This window comes from Littorina saxatilis, linkage group LG2 (assembly GCF_037325665.1).
Source record: "Littorina saxatilis isolate snail1 linkage group LG2, US_GU_Lsax_2.0, whole genome shotgun sequence".
Taxonomy (NCBI): domain Eukaryota; kingdom Metazoa; phylum Mollusca; class Gastropoda; order Littorinimorpha; family Littorinidae; genus Littorina; species Littorina saxatilis.
The window spans coordinates 16,121,097-16,137,153 of NC_090246.1; the positions used below are offsets into that span (position 1 = coordinate 16,121,097).

Below are 16,057 nucleotides of genomic sequence, written 5' to 3' on the forward strand. Positions count from 1 at the left end.
CACCACGCTGAAATGCAATACCGAAGTCTGGGCTTCGTCGAAGATTACTTGACCAAAATTTGAACCAATTTGGTTAAAAAATGAGGGCATGACAGTGCCGCCTCAACTTTCACGAAAAGCCGGATATGACGTCATCAAAGACATTTATCAAAAAAATGAAAAACAGGTTCGGGGATATCATACCCAGGAACTCTCATGTCAAATTTCATAAAGATCGGTCCAGTAGTTTAGTCTGAATCGCTCTACACACACGCACACACACACACACACACACACAGACACACATACACCACGACCCTCGTCTCGATTCCCCCCTCTACGTTAAAACATTTAGTCAAAACTTGACTAAATGTAAAAAGAAACTTTGATTATTGCACCTCCGGGTCTGTTTGCTTCCCTTTTGAAAATAAGGAGTCCGGTAAAGGGCCGTGATCATTCTTTTTTACATTTTTGACTAAATGTTTTAACGTAGAGGGGGGAATCGAGACGAGGGTCGTGGTGTATGTGTGTCTGTGTGTGTGTGTGTGTGTAGAGCGATTCAGACTAAACTACTGGACCGATCTTTATGAAATTTTACATGCGAGTTCCTGGGATTGATATCCCCGAACGTTTTTTTCGTTTTTTTCGATAAATACCTTTGATGACGTCATATCCGGCTATTCGTGAAAGTTGAGGCGGCACTGTCACGCTCTCATTTTTCAACCAAATTGGTTCAAATTTTGGGCAAGTAATCTTCGACGAAGCCCGGACTTCGGTATTGCATTTCAGCGTGGTGGCTTAAAATTTAATTAATGACTTTGGTCATTAAAAATCTGAAAATTGTAAAAAAATATTTTTTTATAAAACGATCCAAATTTACGTTTATCATATTCTCCATCATTTTCTGATTCCAAAAACATATAAATATGTTATATTTGGATTAAAAACAAGCTCTGAAAATTAAAAATATAAAAATTATTATCAAAATTAAATTTTCCAAATCAATTTAAAAACATTTTCATCTTATTCCTTGTCGGTTCCTGATTCCAAAAACATATAGATATGATATGTTTGGATTAAAAACACGCTCAGAAAGTTAAAACGAAGAGAGGTACAGAAAAGCGTGCTATCCTTCTCAGCGCAACTACTAAACCGCTCTTCTTGTCAATTTCACTGCCTTTGCCATGAGCATGAGCGGTGGACTGACGATGCTACGAGTATACGGTCTTGCTGAAAAATTGCATTGCGTTCAGTTTCATTCTGTGAGTTCGACAGCTACTTGACTAAATGTTGTATTTTCGCCTTACGCGACTTGTTTTTTTTTAAGGATGGCAAGGCGCAAGTTTGTGTGAAGTGTTTGGGGTACTCAAGGAGACCGAGAGTATTTCAATTTGGTTCAGTTTTCCTCCCGTGTCACAGTTTCTGTCGTTCAGTTGTAGAAAAGGCGTTGCCCTCTTAAAGGATTTATGTTGCCGTTGGCCAAAACACGGCGACCTAGTAGAACGTACCGTATGAAAACGGTACAGTTTAATGTTTGTGGTCCAGGTCAGAATTGTAACACAGATGATAGTTTTGACGGGAATGCCAGTGTCAGTGTAATGAATGACGGGCGCTGTGGCGGGGTGGTAAGACGTCGGCCTCTTAATCGGAATGTCGAGGGTTCGAATCCCGGCCGCGGCCGCCTGGTGGTTTAAGTGTGTAGATTGTTCCGATCTCTCAGGTCAACTTATGTGCAGACCTGCTTGTGGCTTATCCCCCTTCGTGTGTACAAGCAAGCACAAGACCAAGTGCGCACGGAAAAGATCCTGCAATCCATGTCAGAGTTTGGTGGGTTATAGAAACACGAACATACCCAGCATGCTTCCTCCAAAGCAGCGTATGGCTGCCTAAATGGCGGGGTAAAAACGGTCATACACGTAAAATTCCACTCGTGCAAAAACACGAGTGTACGTGGGAGTTTCAGCCCACGAACGCAGAAGAAGAAGAAGAAGAAGTGTAATGAATATGTTGTGTGTGAAAATACAAAATAAAAGTGTAGCTTGTGTTTACTGCACTACATATAGCATGTCTCCATCTTTCCATCTACAGCCGCACTCGCCTAAAAAAAACACGCTTAAGCAAAAAATTCGGATATCAGAAACCAAAACCAATTCCCCGCCAGACCCCCCTCTTTGTAAGACTATTTCTAATTCGGATAAGCCAAACTCTGTCAAAAAATAGCTAACTCAAACACGGATATCTCAAACGGGATTTTGACAGATAAGCCAAACTCCAAACACTGTCGGAGAGACTTTTTTTTTGGGGGGGGGGGGGGGGCGGTTGAAAAACACGTCAGGAAGATAAACATATTTCGTCACGGCTATAATTATCCTACGGAAACGAACACGTCACCTGTTTTTGAGTATGCGGGGAAACTGATGACGTGTGAAGAGCAAATCTACCTGAGGAATGTATGTGCTCATTTTGAGCGAATGGTGAAGATCAAACCACAATAAACATGCAGCAAAACAAAACATTTGCCTACAATCTATGTTTACGGAGATTTGACCTTGATTTATGACCACAGAGACAGATTGTCTAATTTTGTTTCTTTTCTTTCTTTAATGGAGAGGGTTTCATTAAACATTACATTTATTATGATTTACTTGAAATCCTTTTAACAAAAGCGTAGTTGCATGTGGAATCTTTGGTTTTGTTTCTGAGATGTGTCACTGTTTTCACCATTTATTTTTACAGTTGGCTTTGAAGTATTAATAAAGTCCCAGTGAAGAAAGCACTTGTAACTTGTCACTGTTTTGATCTTATTCATTTAAACACACACACACACTCACACACACACACACACACACACACACACACACACACACACACACACACACACACACACACACACACACCACGCAGAGAGAGAGAGAGAGAGAGAAAGAGAGAGAGAGAGAGAGAGAGAGAGAGAGAGAAACATTCGAAGTGATTTTACAACTTATCCTGAACAAAACTCGCTTAAGCCGAACAGCAGGGTAATTTCTCGGGAAAGGTTTGGCTTATCCGAACTCGGATATGCACAAACTCGGATAAGCGAAACGATTTTTCATTCCCCGGGCGAGTTCGGCTTAAGCGTGTTTGACTGTATGCTGCTTTATGTGCACGGTGTGAATAACGTTCCGGAATTGTGGATGGCGAAAAGGGACAGCTCAACTGCACAATCCGACGGGCGCAATGGCCTAGTGGTAAGACCCCGGCCTCCCGAACGGAAGGTCGTGGGTTCGAATCCCTGCCGCGCCTGGTGGGTTAAGGGTGGAAATTATTCCGATCTCGGCCCAGGTCAACTTATGTGCACACTTTCTAGTGCCTTATCCCTCTTCGTTTGTAAACGCAAGCACAAGACCAAGTGAGCAACATTTATCATATGTAATCCACCATTATCTTTTAATTTACACATAATTGTTCGTTTTACTTTTTCAAACGCCCGTGTATTTGAATATTTTATTCTTTCAAATAAACCTAAACAGCATTTTAATGTTAATAATTGCATTGAAGTCAATATTTACACTGTGAATATATTAACAAAATTATCAGACTTTTATTAGAAAAATTGGTCTTTTTGAACAATATCAAAGACACAGGAACGGCGAAACAATAAAGCTTATAATGAGAGAGAGAGAGAGAGAACAAGAAGCAAACGAGGATTACAGACGAGGACTTAGTGTGTGCTCAAATTAAAACAAGTCGCGTAAGGCGAAAATACAATATTTAGTCAAGTAGCTGTCGAACTCACAGAATGAAACTGAACGCAATGCCATTTTTCAGCAAGACCGAATACTCGTAGCATCGTCAGTCCACCGCTCATGGCAAAGGCAGTGAAATTGACAAGAAGAGCGGGGTAGTATTTGCGCTAAGAAGGATAGCACGCTTTTCTGTACCTCTCTTTGTTTTAACTTTCTGAGCGTGTTTTTAATCCAAACATATCATATCTATATGTTTTTAGAATCAGGAACCGACAAGGAATAAGATGAAAGTGTTTTTAAATTGATTTGGACAATTTAATTTTGATAATAATTTTTATATATTTAATTTTCAGAGCTTGTTTTTAATCCGAATATAACATATTTATATGTTTTTGGAATCAGCAAATGATGGAGAATAAGATAAACGTAAATTTGGATCGTTTTATAAATTTTAATTTTTTTTTTACAATTTTCAGATTTTTAATGACCAAAGTCATTAATTAATTTTTAAGCCACCAAGCTGAAATGCAATACCAAACCCCGGGCTTCGTCGAAGATTACTTGACCAAAATTTCAACCAATTTGGTTGAAAAATGAGGGCGTGACAGTGCCGCCTCAACTTTCACGAAAAGCCGGATATGACGTCATCAAAGACATTTATCAAAAAAATGAAAAAACCGTATGGGGATATCATACCCAGGAACTCTCATGTCAAATTTCATAAAGATCGGTCCAGTAGTTTAGTCTGAATCGCTCTACACACACACACAGACACACACACACACGCACGCACATACACCACGACCCTCGTTTCGATTCCCTCTCGATGTTAAAATATTTAGTCAAAACTTGACGAAATATAAAAAGGACAAAAAGACAAATGTATATAATTATATCAAGGATTATTTTTTTTTTTACATTTAGAAATGTACGGAATCGCTGGACGTGTAATCACAGTTGAAAAAAAAAGTGTTGGGCGCATTTCATTCTACTTTCTATTTTTTCAGATAATATATTAGCAGAAAGCAGTAAGTCCACCGCTGCTTTCTACCCCTTTTTTTCTCAACCAGACCAAAATAAAATGTCAGAAAGAAGTAACTAAGTCCATTGCTGCCTTTTGCTATCTTTTTAATCAATATTTAGGTCGGGTCATAATTTGGTAGAAAGCAGTATGTCCTCTTACTGCCTTTCACCATTATTTTTAAGTGAATGAGTTTCGTGTATTAATTAGGCAAAAGGTAGCAAGTCAACAAAAATCCTTATTTCTAATTGATGAATCAAATGTGGGTTTGATATTCATAACAGAAACACAAGACACTGCCATGCATTTCATATATATATAATTTGAAGCTTTGCATTCCAAAACAGAAATGCAAACAGAAAAGTAGATTTTCTCGAAACTACGTTTCATGGTCTTGCTGCCTTCTGCCTTCACGCGGCAGAGAAATACGGATGACGCAACACTCTATCTTGTGCACCACATCTATACCCATCTTGAAAAAGCAGCCTTCTTTGTACGCATTGTTTTTATTGATTTTTCTTTGGCATTCAATACTATCCAACAGCATCTCATGGCATCTACCCTCCTCAATCTACACGTTATCACTAGGCTCATTTCGTGGATTGTGGATTGTTAAGTAGACAGAGCACAGTGTGTTCGTTTTGAAATGGTTCTGTGGTCTCTCCAATCCACATCTACTAGCTCCTTGCGTGGTTCTGCGCTCTAACCACTACTTTTCACTTTCAACACAAATGATTATGGTGGCACACACACGCGCGCGCACAAACACACACACACACACACACACACACACACACACACACACACACACACACACACACACACACACACACACACACACACACACTGTTTATTTAATATTTTTAACAAAACATCATTTGTCAGAATCATAATCATTTGTGTGTCATGTGTGTGTCTTACGTTTGAATACAGAGCAGCCATATCAAGCACAAAGGGAGGCAAATGGGTTTGTAAAGGAAATTTTGTAGAAGACGTCACCCTCCCTTTATTCATTTGTTGCAAACTTTCAGTTCTGGTCAGTGGCTCATAAGGCTACGCTCTAAACTGATCAGAAGTGTTCCATTTTAAACCGGTCGTGAACACTGTGTGGAATACCATTATAATCATACTTGCAAAAGTAGCACACATTGTAACAGTACTTTGTGTTTACCATGTGTGCTTTTGTGACAATGTGTACTCTGTCATCAAAGTTTTTTTAAAGTTACTCCCGGTCATTTCTTTGTCCCTCAATCTGTCCCTGTTTAATTATCTTCCCCTGACCCAATTAAGTTGTGTCTCGACCGCTAGGATTATTGTGTGTTGTTGCTAATTGTAGGTGGGTATCGAGGCTGGTTTCTGATTGGTTGATTGTTTGAACCACTGTGATTTTCGTAGCGACAGGTCGTGATTAATTTTTGGATTTGTGTTGTTTAACATTTGATTGAACGATTAGGGTGTTACTGTGTTGATGTAAGGAGTGTAGCTGAGCCATTATAATGTTATTTTGGCGAAGTAGGTATTCGAGGAGAGTTTAAAGAGAACTTGTGTGTGTGTGTGTGTGTTAGGAGAAGTATTGTTAGAGCTGGTTTGATATCAGCGGAGGACAGTTTTGTGACGGATTTGTGCGATCTTGAAGAAAGTTCTACACTGCCTTCTGGTATATATTAAAATAAAAGACACGTTTCTACAACCCCTGACTTGGCGTCACTATGTGAATGCTTCCTGACCTAGCACCCCCCACTGTTCTCACCCCCACCCCATCACACTTTATTTCTTACAGTGTTCACAACTGGTTACAAAAAGTGTGTTCGAAAGTCGAACACTTCAATTTACAGTGTATGTGTATTCAACCCCACTCCCCCCCCCCCCCAAACAACAACAACAACAACAACAACAACACAAAACAACACACACGCACGCACACACACACACACACACACACACACACACATACAGACACACACACACACACACACACACACAAACACACACACACACACACACACACACACACACACACACAAACACGCCTAACCGCAAGAAGAGTGCACGAAATCAGTTTTACTATGTATGTCACGCTGGGAATCCCGAGAGACTGTTTTTGCTTAGTATGTTCTTATGGAGTCGAAGCCGGTAACTGCCCGACGAAACAAAGAAATTTTCTCGGGATTCCAAATGTGAGTTACAAAAAAACCAGTGTGTAATCTAGACACAAAGACTGTTTTAATAAGAAGAGGCGGAACATGCCTACATGTTCTAGTGCTAAACGAATATTGTCAGAGCAACAACAAGAGCTTGTCGGTCACGTTCCCTGCTGTTCGTTTTTCTACACGTGATGGTAAAACAAGCATACAGCTAAAACCCATTTCTACACACAGCCACACACTGTCGCCCACACACACGTTTGGGTGATATGACAACACGCACTCGAAACAATTCACATGGCACTAAACAAAGGAACATTTTTTTGTTCTCCAAAATTGTAATCAATCAATAAACAAGTGATAACAAACATGGTATCTGTGTGTTTTCTGTTTGTACACATACCTTCTCATTTACATGAGGTGCAGAAAAACTCATTATGTTAAATTTTACATTATACAAAAGAACTAAAATTTAGCATACGTGAAACTATAGTGTTGTGTTTGCTGGTGTCAACATGCCAAGCATCAAAATGATCATATGTCATCGTATATGGATCTATTCAATATTTGCATCATAACATATGCCTGTCTTTATCTTAAATCAAGGACAATAAACAATAACTTGTTTATAATTAATAAAACTTCAGACTAATGTTGAAATCTCAAAACAACATGATTTCCAAAAATAATATCCAGCGTTTATCGTGAATCCATTTACTTAAAAATGCTTACGCACATCTTTGTTATTAAAATAATATGATTAATCTTCTTCATATCTTTGCTGTTACCTTTAATACCAAATACCACATCTGTAACATTCAACCTAATTCTCTCGCCAATGTTTACTAATATGTACATTTCAATATATTTCCAAAACCTGAGCACGGTTGGGCATTCAAAGAAAAATTGCTCCAATACATCAAGTTCATCCTCACAATATTTACAGTTTTTACCAGCCTTCACTTTCATTTTACACAATAAAATATTAGTTAGATAAATGTTATGCAATATTTTCCAATGCAGTGCACGTGATTGAACTTCACCAGTGACAGTGGCTGCTAAGTTCCAATTCTTTTCGTCAATTTCAAATCCTAACTTTCTTCTCCAAAATCCTTCCGAACAGGGTGGGCTGTATTTTTTTCCTACGAGAACCTTTCGAATTTCTTTTACTGATCTCACTTTTTTTTCCACAAAAGGTCGGAACGTCACAGACTGAACAATTTACATCGTTTATAGCGACATTTCTTAAAAGGAGATGTACAGCTGTACTCAAGCAATCTATTTGCAGAGTAGCCAGTTCTTCCACACACTTCTTTACAGGACGCAAAACGTCCATTCTCACACACATCGCTTACATACATTATACCACTTTTAATCCAATCCGCAAAAAAGAGGGGGTTACCATGACAAATGATATCTTTGTTGTTCCACAACAAACCCGATACAGAATTACCATTATCGATTTGATTATTATCAAGCCATGCCTTCAAATCAGCGGACCCAAATTCCGATTTAATACTGTCCAATACTTTAAATGGTTTGCTATTAATGTTCGCAAACAAACATTTAAAGCGACTCCCAAAACGGAAAAACAGTGCTTTTGGGAGCCATGACCATTTCTGGTCTTCAAAAGGAACACTGCATCTGTCGCAAATCAATCATATTCAATCCACCTTACTTAGCTTCGTTACATAAAACAGTTCTTTTCACCCTTGCAAATGCCTTTCTGTTGCAGTCTTTTTTGCGCCACACGAAGCGAAACATTATCCTATTAATTTCAGTAAAAACGTTGTCTGGTACAATCAGCGCCTGCATTATATACACAAAATGTGGCAGAATAAACTTTTTAAATACACAGACTTTACCAATAATGCTCAAATTCCTTTTCTCCCACACGCAGATGAGCCTTTTCGCAACATTCACTCTCTCTTCCCAATTCTCACTCACTTTTGACGCACGCATGTAATTACAGAAATATACACCCAGAATGTTCATTTTGTCTGTTCATGCAAAACCGCAACACTCATGGCACTAAACAAAGGAACATTTCAAACCATTTACTATTAAAGCATATCATGAAATCAAATTAACATCACAACGTCTTACCCTCCCACCCTGCGAAAGACATCAGTCCAGCATAACGCAGATACACTCCCACCCGAATGGAATCCTCGGAAATCCCCCTTTACATCACACATCACACAAGTCCTTAACGGGTGATAGTGGGAACGATGCCCAAAATTCACTTTGGCCACAGTTCGCACAGGTATCCAAGTCTTCTCTTCTTGTTAACGGCACTGATGCTTCAAAAGCTAAGTACAATTTGTAATTAGCTAATCTTTCATTCACCCCACACAAAAACTAACACACCAACGCGAATCTCTCTCAAGTCGCTTCCTACCAATACAATCCTTCCCAAGACCAATATGGACCAACACAGTTGTTACACAAGGGTATCAGCCTTCACTATTCTCTACACAACCTCGCAGTCATCTTAATGCACTCTGTTCTGTCTTTACCTAGATCAATTCAATCCACTCTTCCGCCAGACTATTCTGAATAAAAATGATTCAAGGTAGCACGTACACACGCAGGTATTGTAATAATTCCAATAATAGTGTACCATAGGTGTCGGTCAGCAAATGTTAAAGAACTTCGAGTAAATGTCACAATATGGTAAATTCACAAGCACTGACAATGTGCCTGGTATAATTGTTTCCATGATACTGAGCCACGCAACATGTGTAAAGCGCATCAACCATTGTGCATGACAAAAGATAAAGACTATCTGATGTGTAAGTCTCCTGCAGTAAATATCGTTTCACACCGGTTAGGTATTGACAGTGTGGTGTTGTCAGTGTTCTGTGGTAATGAGGTCAGCCAGTGTCTTCCACACCTGGTGCTGTGGCGGCGTGTCTCTGTGCACGTGCAAAATGTTCCTCTCTGGCACCATGCGCAGCAGCAGCTGTAGCGAAGGCATGGCGGGCAGGACACGCGGCTCCTCTAAGAAGACGATGATGACACGGTCCGGCATGGTGTCTGTGATGCTGCGCTGTGCTTGCTGGACCGTGAAGCCGCACGCCCACTCGTCCTGAGAGAAGTCACGCGTCACCAGCAGCACCACCTGGACACACAATGCAAATCCTCTCTATGAATTGTTCAAAGGTATAAACATATCACACCAGTTTTAGCGGTATAACAAAACAACATTTTGTTAATGTATTTTTCAATGTTTTACATGTAGTTTGACTTGTACAGCCGATAACCTTTACTTTCACTGTCAAAAAACTCATTTTTTTCTCGATAATGCGAGTTCTCATTCAACAACATAGAGAGATCACTATACATAATTCTGTATGTGTTATGCATATACTCAATGCACAAAGTCGTATGTGATCTGAACCGAAAGTGTTTATTGGATCAGAAAATGTCATTTTAAAGCGAAAATGTGACGGGTTTCCAGCATATCACTGGCTCAAAAAAAAAACCAAGTTTGCACCAGACACATGAACATAAACCTCGTTTACTTTGGTATAATCTTCTTCTTCAGCGTTCGACGGTTTACATTGGTATCACATCATGTGTTATCGTATGTTGTTGTTGTGTGGTTCTTATCTATGTACATACACAATGATTTGTAAAGTGAGAAAAAAAGAGGAAACATCTATTTCCCCCTACCCAGCAGCATCCATGTACATAAAGTATTTAGCATTTTTTAGTACACTTTGCATCGACTGCTAAAGAAGAAGAAGAGTACACTTTGCACAAACCTGGACCCTATGCATTGAGCAGCTCCAAAGTTCACAACTGGGAACTATTTATAGTGATAGTTTTTTCATCTATCTTCTGCATCCATTCTTTGCTCTTGACATGTCTTACATTTGTTTTTCAATAAAAGTAAATATTCAGGGTGGTGTGCATTGCCACATTACGCATTCGGATGACGTGAGAACGAACCGAGGTTTTATCTGTGTGCACGTGCCGCCTACCTTCCAGCTGTCATCAATGTGCTGCACGACGGTCTCCGCCCTCACAGACCCAGGCAGCTCTTCCCTGTCACGCAGCAAGAGACGCACGCTGTACCGCTCTTCCACAGCCTCACGCAGCGTCACGCACGCCAGAATGACGTCATCCCGAGCCTCGGAGTACACGACGTAAGCGTCTCGGTGAAAGTGGTGACGTCTCGGCAGACGGTACAGTCGGATGGCTTTCCATGCGTAGCAGAGCTGGGTCCAGGAGCGTACAACGATGAAAGTCACGACGATGGCCAGGAGTTGGAGAAGAAAGGCGGACAGGGCGATTCCAAACATCTGTATCCCCACACAGCGCCGCCAGTGACTCATCCACTGCGCCATCACGCGCTCTGTGCTGGTGGTCTCCCCTGTCTCCGTGGTGCACGTGTAGTTAGCTTGGCGTCCTTCGCCATCAAGCGACACGGGGGTGTGCCACAGCCACTGTACCACGTCCAGGTTGAAGCACGCACACTCCAGTGGATTTCCCAAGAGTTTGAGGCTGAAGCAGGAATGTTTTCAATTATAACCAATCTAACAATTCCATATTCATTCGTATTAGTTTTCGTAATAGAACGTAGTTCTGTTTCGCACGCATAATCAAGATTAAAACAACTTTCGAAGCAAGCCGAAGCAAGTCTCTGGGCAGAGCACCCTGCACTTCAACAAGCGAGACAGCAGCTCAGTAATGCGATTGCGTTCTCGATCTGTTTCACCGAAACAAGACAGCAGCCCCAAACAACAGGGCAGCAAGCAACCGAGACTGACAATGCCACAAACACCCGATAGCGACGGGAAAGAGAACACGTGCGACACGGACACGGAGACGACAGGGCCCGACACAGCAACACACATCAGCTTAGGCAGTCTTTTGTGCTGAACCATGACCGTACTGCCCTGTTGACTGGTGATTTTCACGTGCTACGTGACGGCGATGGTGAAGGACTATGAATTGGCTTTGCGACTTAATTACACTCGGGTTTAATGAATAGCGTCTCGGTATGTTCTCTTAATGTAAGAGGATTACGTAACAAAAGAAAAAGAAGATCTATATTTGATTTATTAAAAAAAAGAAAATATGATTTGATATGCTTGCAGGAATCATATATTACGGACGACGTGAAAGATCAGTGGGAGAGAGAATGGGGTGGAAGAGTGTTTCATTCTTCAGTTTCCTGTCAGAGCATGGGACAAATTATTCTCCTAAAAAAAGTTTTGATGGTGAAGCAGAATTAGTATTTAAAACAGAAAGAATTTTGTGTTTGAAAATTACATTTGAAAATGATTTTCTTTATTTGGTGAATATTTATTTTCCTAATAATTCTTTCGAAAAAAGTCAATTATGGGCACAAGTTAATTCGTGTTTTGAAGAATTCGAAGGTGAGAAAATAATTTGTGGGGATTTCAATTGTGTTTTGAATAACGAGATAGATATTGTGAGTGGTGAAAAACATAAAACATCTGATGTTATTAATTTTCAAAATGTTTTGCATAGTAACGATCTGAATGATGTTTGGCGCTTGTTTCACACCGACGAAAAGGAGTTCTCCTGGAGCAGGAAGAGCCCTTTCATAGCCCGTCGACTTGACTATATTCTTCTCTCTGGTGGCTTGTTTGATAAAACATTATTTTGTGACATGGTCTCAGTACCACATTCAGATCACCGATTAATTGAGTTGAAAATTCAGTTTGTGAACATAGTACGCGGACCTTCTTACTGGAAATTTAATAATCAGTTATTGCGAGACAAAGGTTTTGTTGATTTAATGAATAATTTGATTGATGCATTTTTGTTGCAAAATAAAGGTTTATGTGATTCCTTAAAATGGGAATTATTAAAAATTCAAATGCGGGAATTGTGCACAGCCTATGCAGCAGGAAGAAAGCGAAAACAAAATAATTCCCAGCTTTCTCTTCAGAAGGATTTGGATGAAACGGACACTCTTTTAGCAAATAATCCACAAGATCTGAATCTGTTAATGAAAAGAGAAAAAATTAAAGTAGAGCTTGAGGTCTTTTCATTGGAAGAAACCCAGAGTGCCCAAGTTCGCTCTCGCGTCCAGTTCATAGAAGAAGGTGAGAAGAACACAAAGTATTTTTTGAATTTGGAAAAAAGTAAAGCTAACATGAAAATTATGGATCGTTTACAGACAGACGACGGGAGGGTATTTAATACACAGAAAGAGATTATGAAAGAACAAGTACGATTTTTTAAAGACTCATGAAAAAAGTGCGAAATTTAACCAGATGAGCGCACACGAATTTGTACAAGATTTAAATATACCATTTCTCTCCAATGACCAAAAAGGTGAATTGGACTCGGAGATTACCAGGAAGGAATTAACTATTGCCCTTAAATTATTAAATAACGATTCAGCCCCAGGTCTTGATGGCCTCACTACCTGTTTTTATAAAGTATTTTGGTTGAAGATAAGGGATGTAGTTCATGCCTCATTAGTAGCATCATTTGTTAATGGCGAATTATCGCCCACTCAAAAACAAGCTGTTCTGACCTTAATTCATAAAGGTAAAGATTTACCTAGGGACGATCTCGGCAATTGGAGACCAATATCTATGACAAATACAGATTACAAGATAATTGCAAAATGTTTAGCATTGCGACTTTCCTCTGTAATAGGTGATATTATTCATGAAAATCAAGTTGGCTTTATGAAAGGAAGAAAAATAAGTAACATGATTAGACTCATTGATATTATGAACACAATGGATAAACCTGGAGTTTTATTAGCAGTTGACTTTCGACGTGCATTTGATTCCATATCCAAAGATTATATTTTGTTTGCATTTGATAAATTTGGTTTTGGGGATAACTTTAAAAAATGGGCTTCTGTCCTGATGAACAATAGTCAAAGTTGTATTAATTATACAGGGTGGATATCCGAACCATTTCCTGTGGAAACTGGCAATCGTCAAGGATGTCCATTTTCGCCAATGGCTTTTGTTATTGCCCTTGAAATGTTGGCGAACACGATTCAATCTGATGAAGCTATTAAGGGTATCCATCTGCCTATGTCACCCTTTGAGGTATCACCAATCACGGTCCTAAAACTGCTATTATATGCTGATGACGTCACTCTTTTTTTGCATGATAAAATAGATCTAGAAAGGGCGTTATACAGTTTGAATATATTCAAACGTTTTTCCAACTTGGAAGTGAATGTCAACAAAACGGAAGCCATGTGGATAGGGTCCAGAAAGTTGTGTACAGATCAGTATTTTGGTCTTAAATGGAAACGTAAAGTAAAAATTGTTGGAATTATTTTTCCAAACAATATACCCGCATCGTCTTTAGAGGAAAACTGGTCAAAGAAAATTCAACGAATACAACAAATAATCGCCAAAAAGAAATTTAAGTATACAAGGTAAAATTTGTATTGTTAAAACCTTTCTTATATCTCAATTCGTTTATATTTTCCAGTCTCTGGCAGTACTTCATCATGTGTTACACCATATTAATTCCATTTTGTTTAGGTTTATTTGGAAGAAAAAGTATTCAAATACGCGCGCATTTGAAAAAGTAAGACGAACAGTTATGTGTAAAGAAAAAGATTATGGTGGTTTGAATATGATAAACGTAGTAGATATGCACAACTCATTTATGATTTCCTGGCTTGTTAATTTGCATAACTCCACACAAAAGTATTGGTCTGTTATTCCAAGATATTGTCTGGCATGTCTGGGCATTGGTTTATCGTGCTTTGACTCAAATGCATCTTCGAAAACGATGAATGGCCTCAATAGTTGCAGATCATTGTTGTGGAAACAAGTGTTATTAACTTGGCTTGACAATAAAAGTGTTTTCTGTGAAAAGTATATTGAACCAGTACATTTGAAGGACCAATGCATTTGGAACAATATGAATATTCAATTTAAACATAAATGCCTATTTTTTAAAGATTTTATAAAACATAATATCTCATTTGTAAAGGATGTCATGAATGAAAATGGTATTATTATTTCTTTTGAAGATTTATGTGAAAAAGTGGGTTATACACCATCCAGACAGTTTGAATATAATGCATTATGCACAGCACTTAAATCCAGACGTACTGACACATTACCATATCAATATTTTACATTGCAGGATTTCATTATTAATGGTGGAAATATAACAGCAAAGTTTATTAGAGCATGTTTAGTTGATCTTGATGTCCAGATTCCGAGTGCCTGTGATTTTTGGAAACGAAAACATAATGTAGATTTGGATAAGAGAAACTGGTTATTGGCTGTTAACAGCACAAAAGAAGAAAGATTACGTCTGCTGCACTGGAAATTATTACATAGAATATATCCAACCAATATTTTATTAAACAAAATGGGATTACGAACATCGAATAAATGTGAATTTTGTAATGAATTAGACACCCTTGAACATTTCTTTTTTAGTTGCCAAGAGGTGATGAAGGGTTGAAAAATATGTAAAGATTTTGTTTATAAGAAAATACATGTTGCCATTATTTTGAATGAAGAAAATGTATTTTTGGGTTATTTTAGGGAAAGTTTGAAAAATGATTATATTTATTTTGTGAATTATTGTATTTTAATCACCAAAATGACCATTGGAAAATTTAAATATGGGAAAAAGTTAGATTTGGGTGTATTATTGGAAACTGAGCTGAACATTAGGAATAAATTTATGTTATGATTATTTTTATTTATTTACTTAAACATATTAGTTTACTGATAAAGTTTGTTGATTTAAAAAATGTACACATTTGACTGAGAAAAGAAAAGACCTATGAAGAAGGTTTGCTCCAAGCCACACACGAAAAAAAATAAAATAATAAAAAATAAGGCAAAAAATAATTGTACTAGCAAACCTGCGTGCAACTGAGGTTAAAAAAAAAGAAAAGAAAAAAAAAAGAAAAAAAAATAGATTAAAACAACTTTGCGCAACAAAGACGCTTATGATTCTCAGCCGAGATTGTTACCGGATAGTTATCCGCCTTGTACTATGTCATCTGCTGCACGCCTGCTCTAGATACAGAGCTTTTGTGTGACACGTTTCAAGCCGCCTCATGTGCTTTGAGTGCACACTTCAGCAACCTTACGTCTTTTGATGTCGCGAAGCAAGGATGACTCCTTCAGGGTTAAAAGGGTGAAGAAAATATCGGGATTTCTGCTGCATGCAGAGAAAACAAATTCTAATGAAACACC

The 16,057-nt window shown here is 38.7% G+C and overlaps 1 protein-coding gene across 2 annotated transcripts in view; it reads right to left on the reverse strand.

Annotated features, from left to right (window-relative positions):
* Positions 1-8,569: 8,569 nt before the first annotated feature.
* Positions 8,570-16,057, reverse strand: part of LOC138958319 (insulin-like growth factor-binding protein complex acid labile subunit) — a 51,952-nt gene continuing 44,464 nt past the window's right edge. Inside the window, exons 2-3 of one of the 2 annotated variants that reach the window (XM_070329431.1) lie at positions 10,859-11,381; positions 8,570-9,993 (exon numbers count right to left, since the gene is read on the reverse strand). In XM_070329431.1, coding sequence (XP_070185532.1) covers positions 9,724-9,993; positions 10,859-11,381 — 793 coding nt within the window. In that variant the 3' untranslated portion in view covers positions 8,570-9,723. The remainder of the gene's footprint in view (positions 9,994-10,858; positions 11,382-16,057) is intronic. The other variant, XM_070329430.1, reaches the window with a different exon arrangement.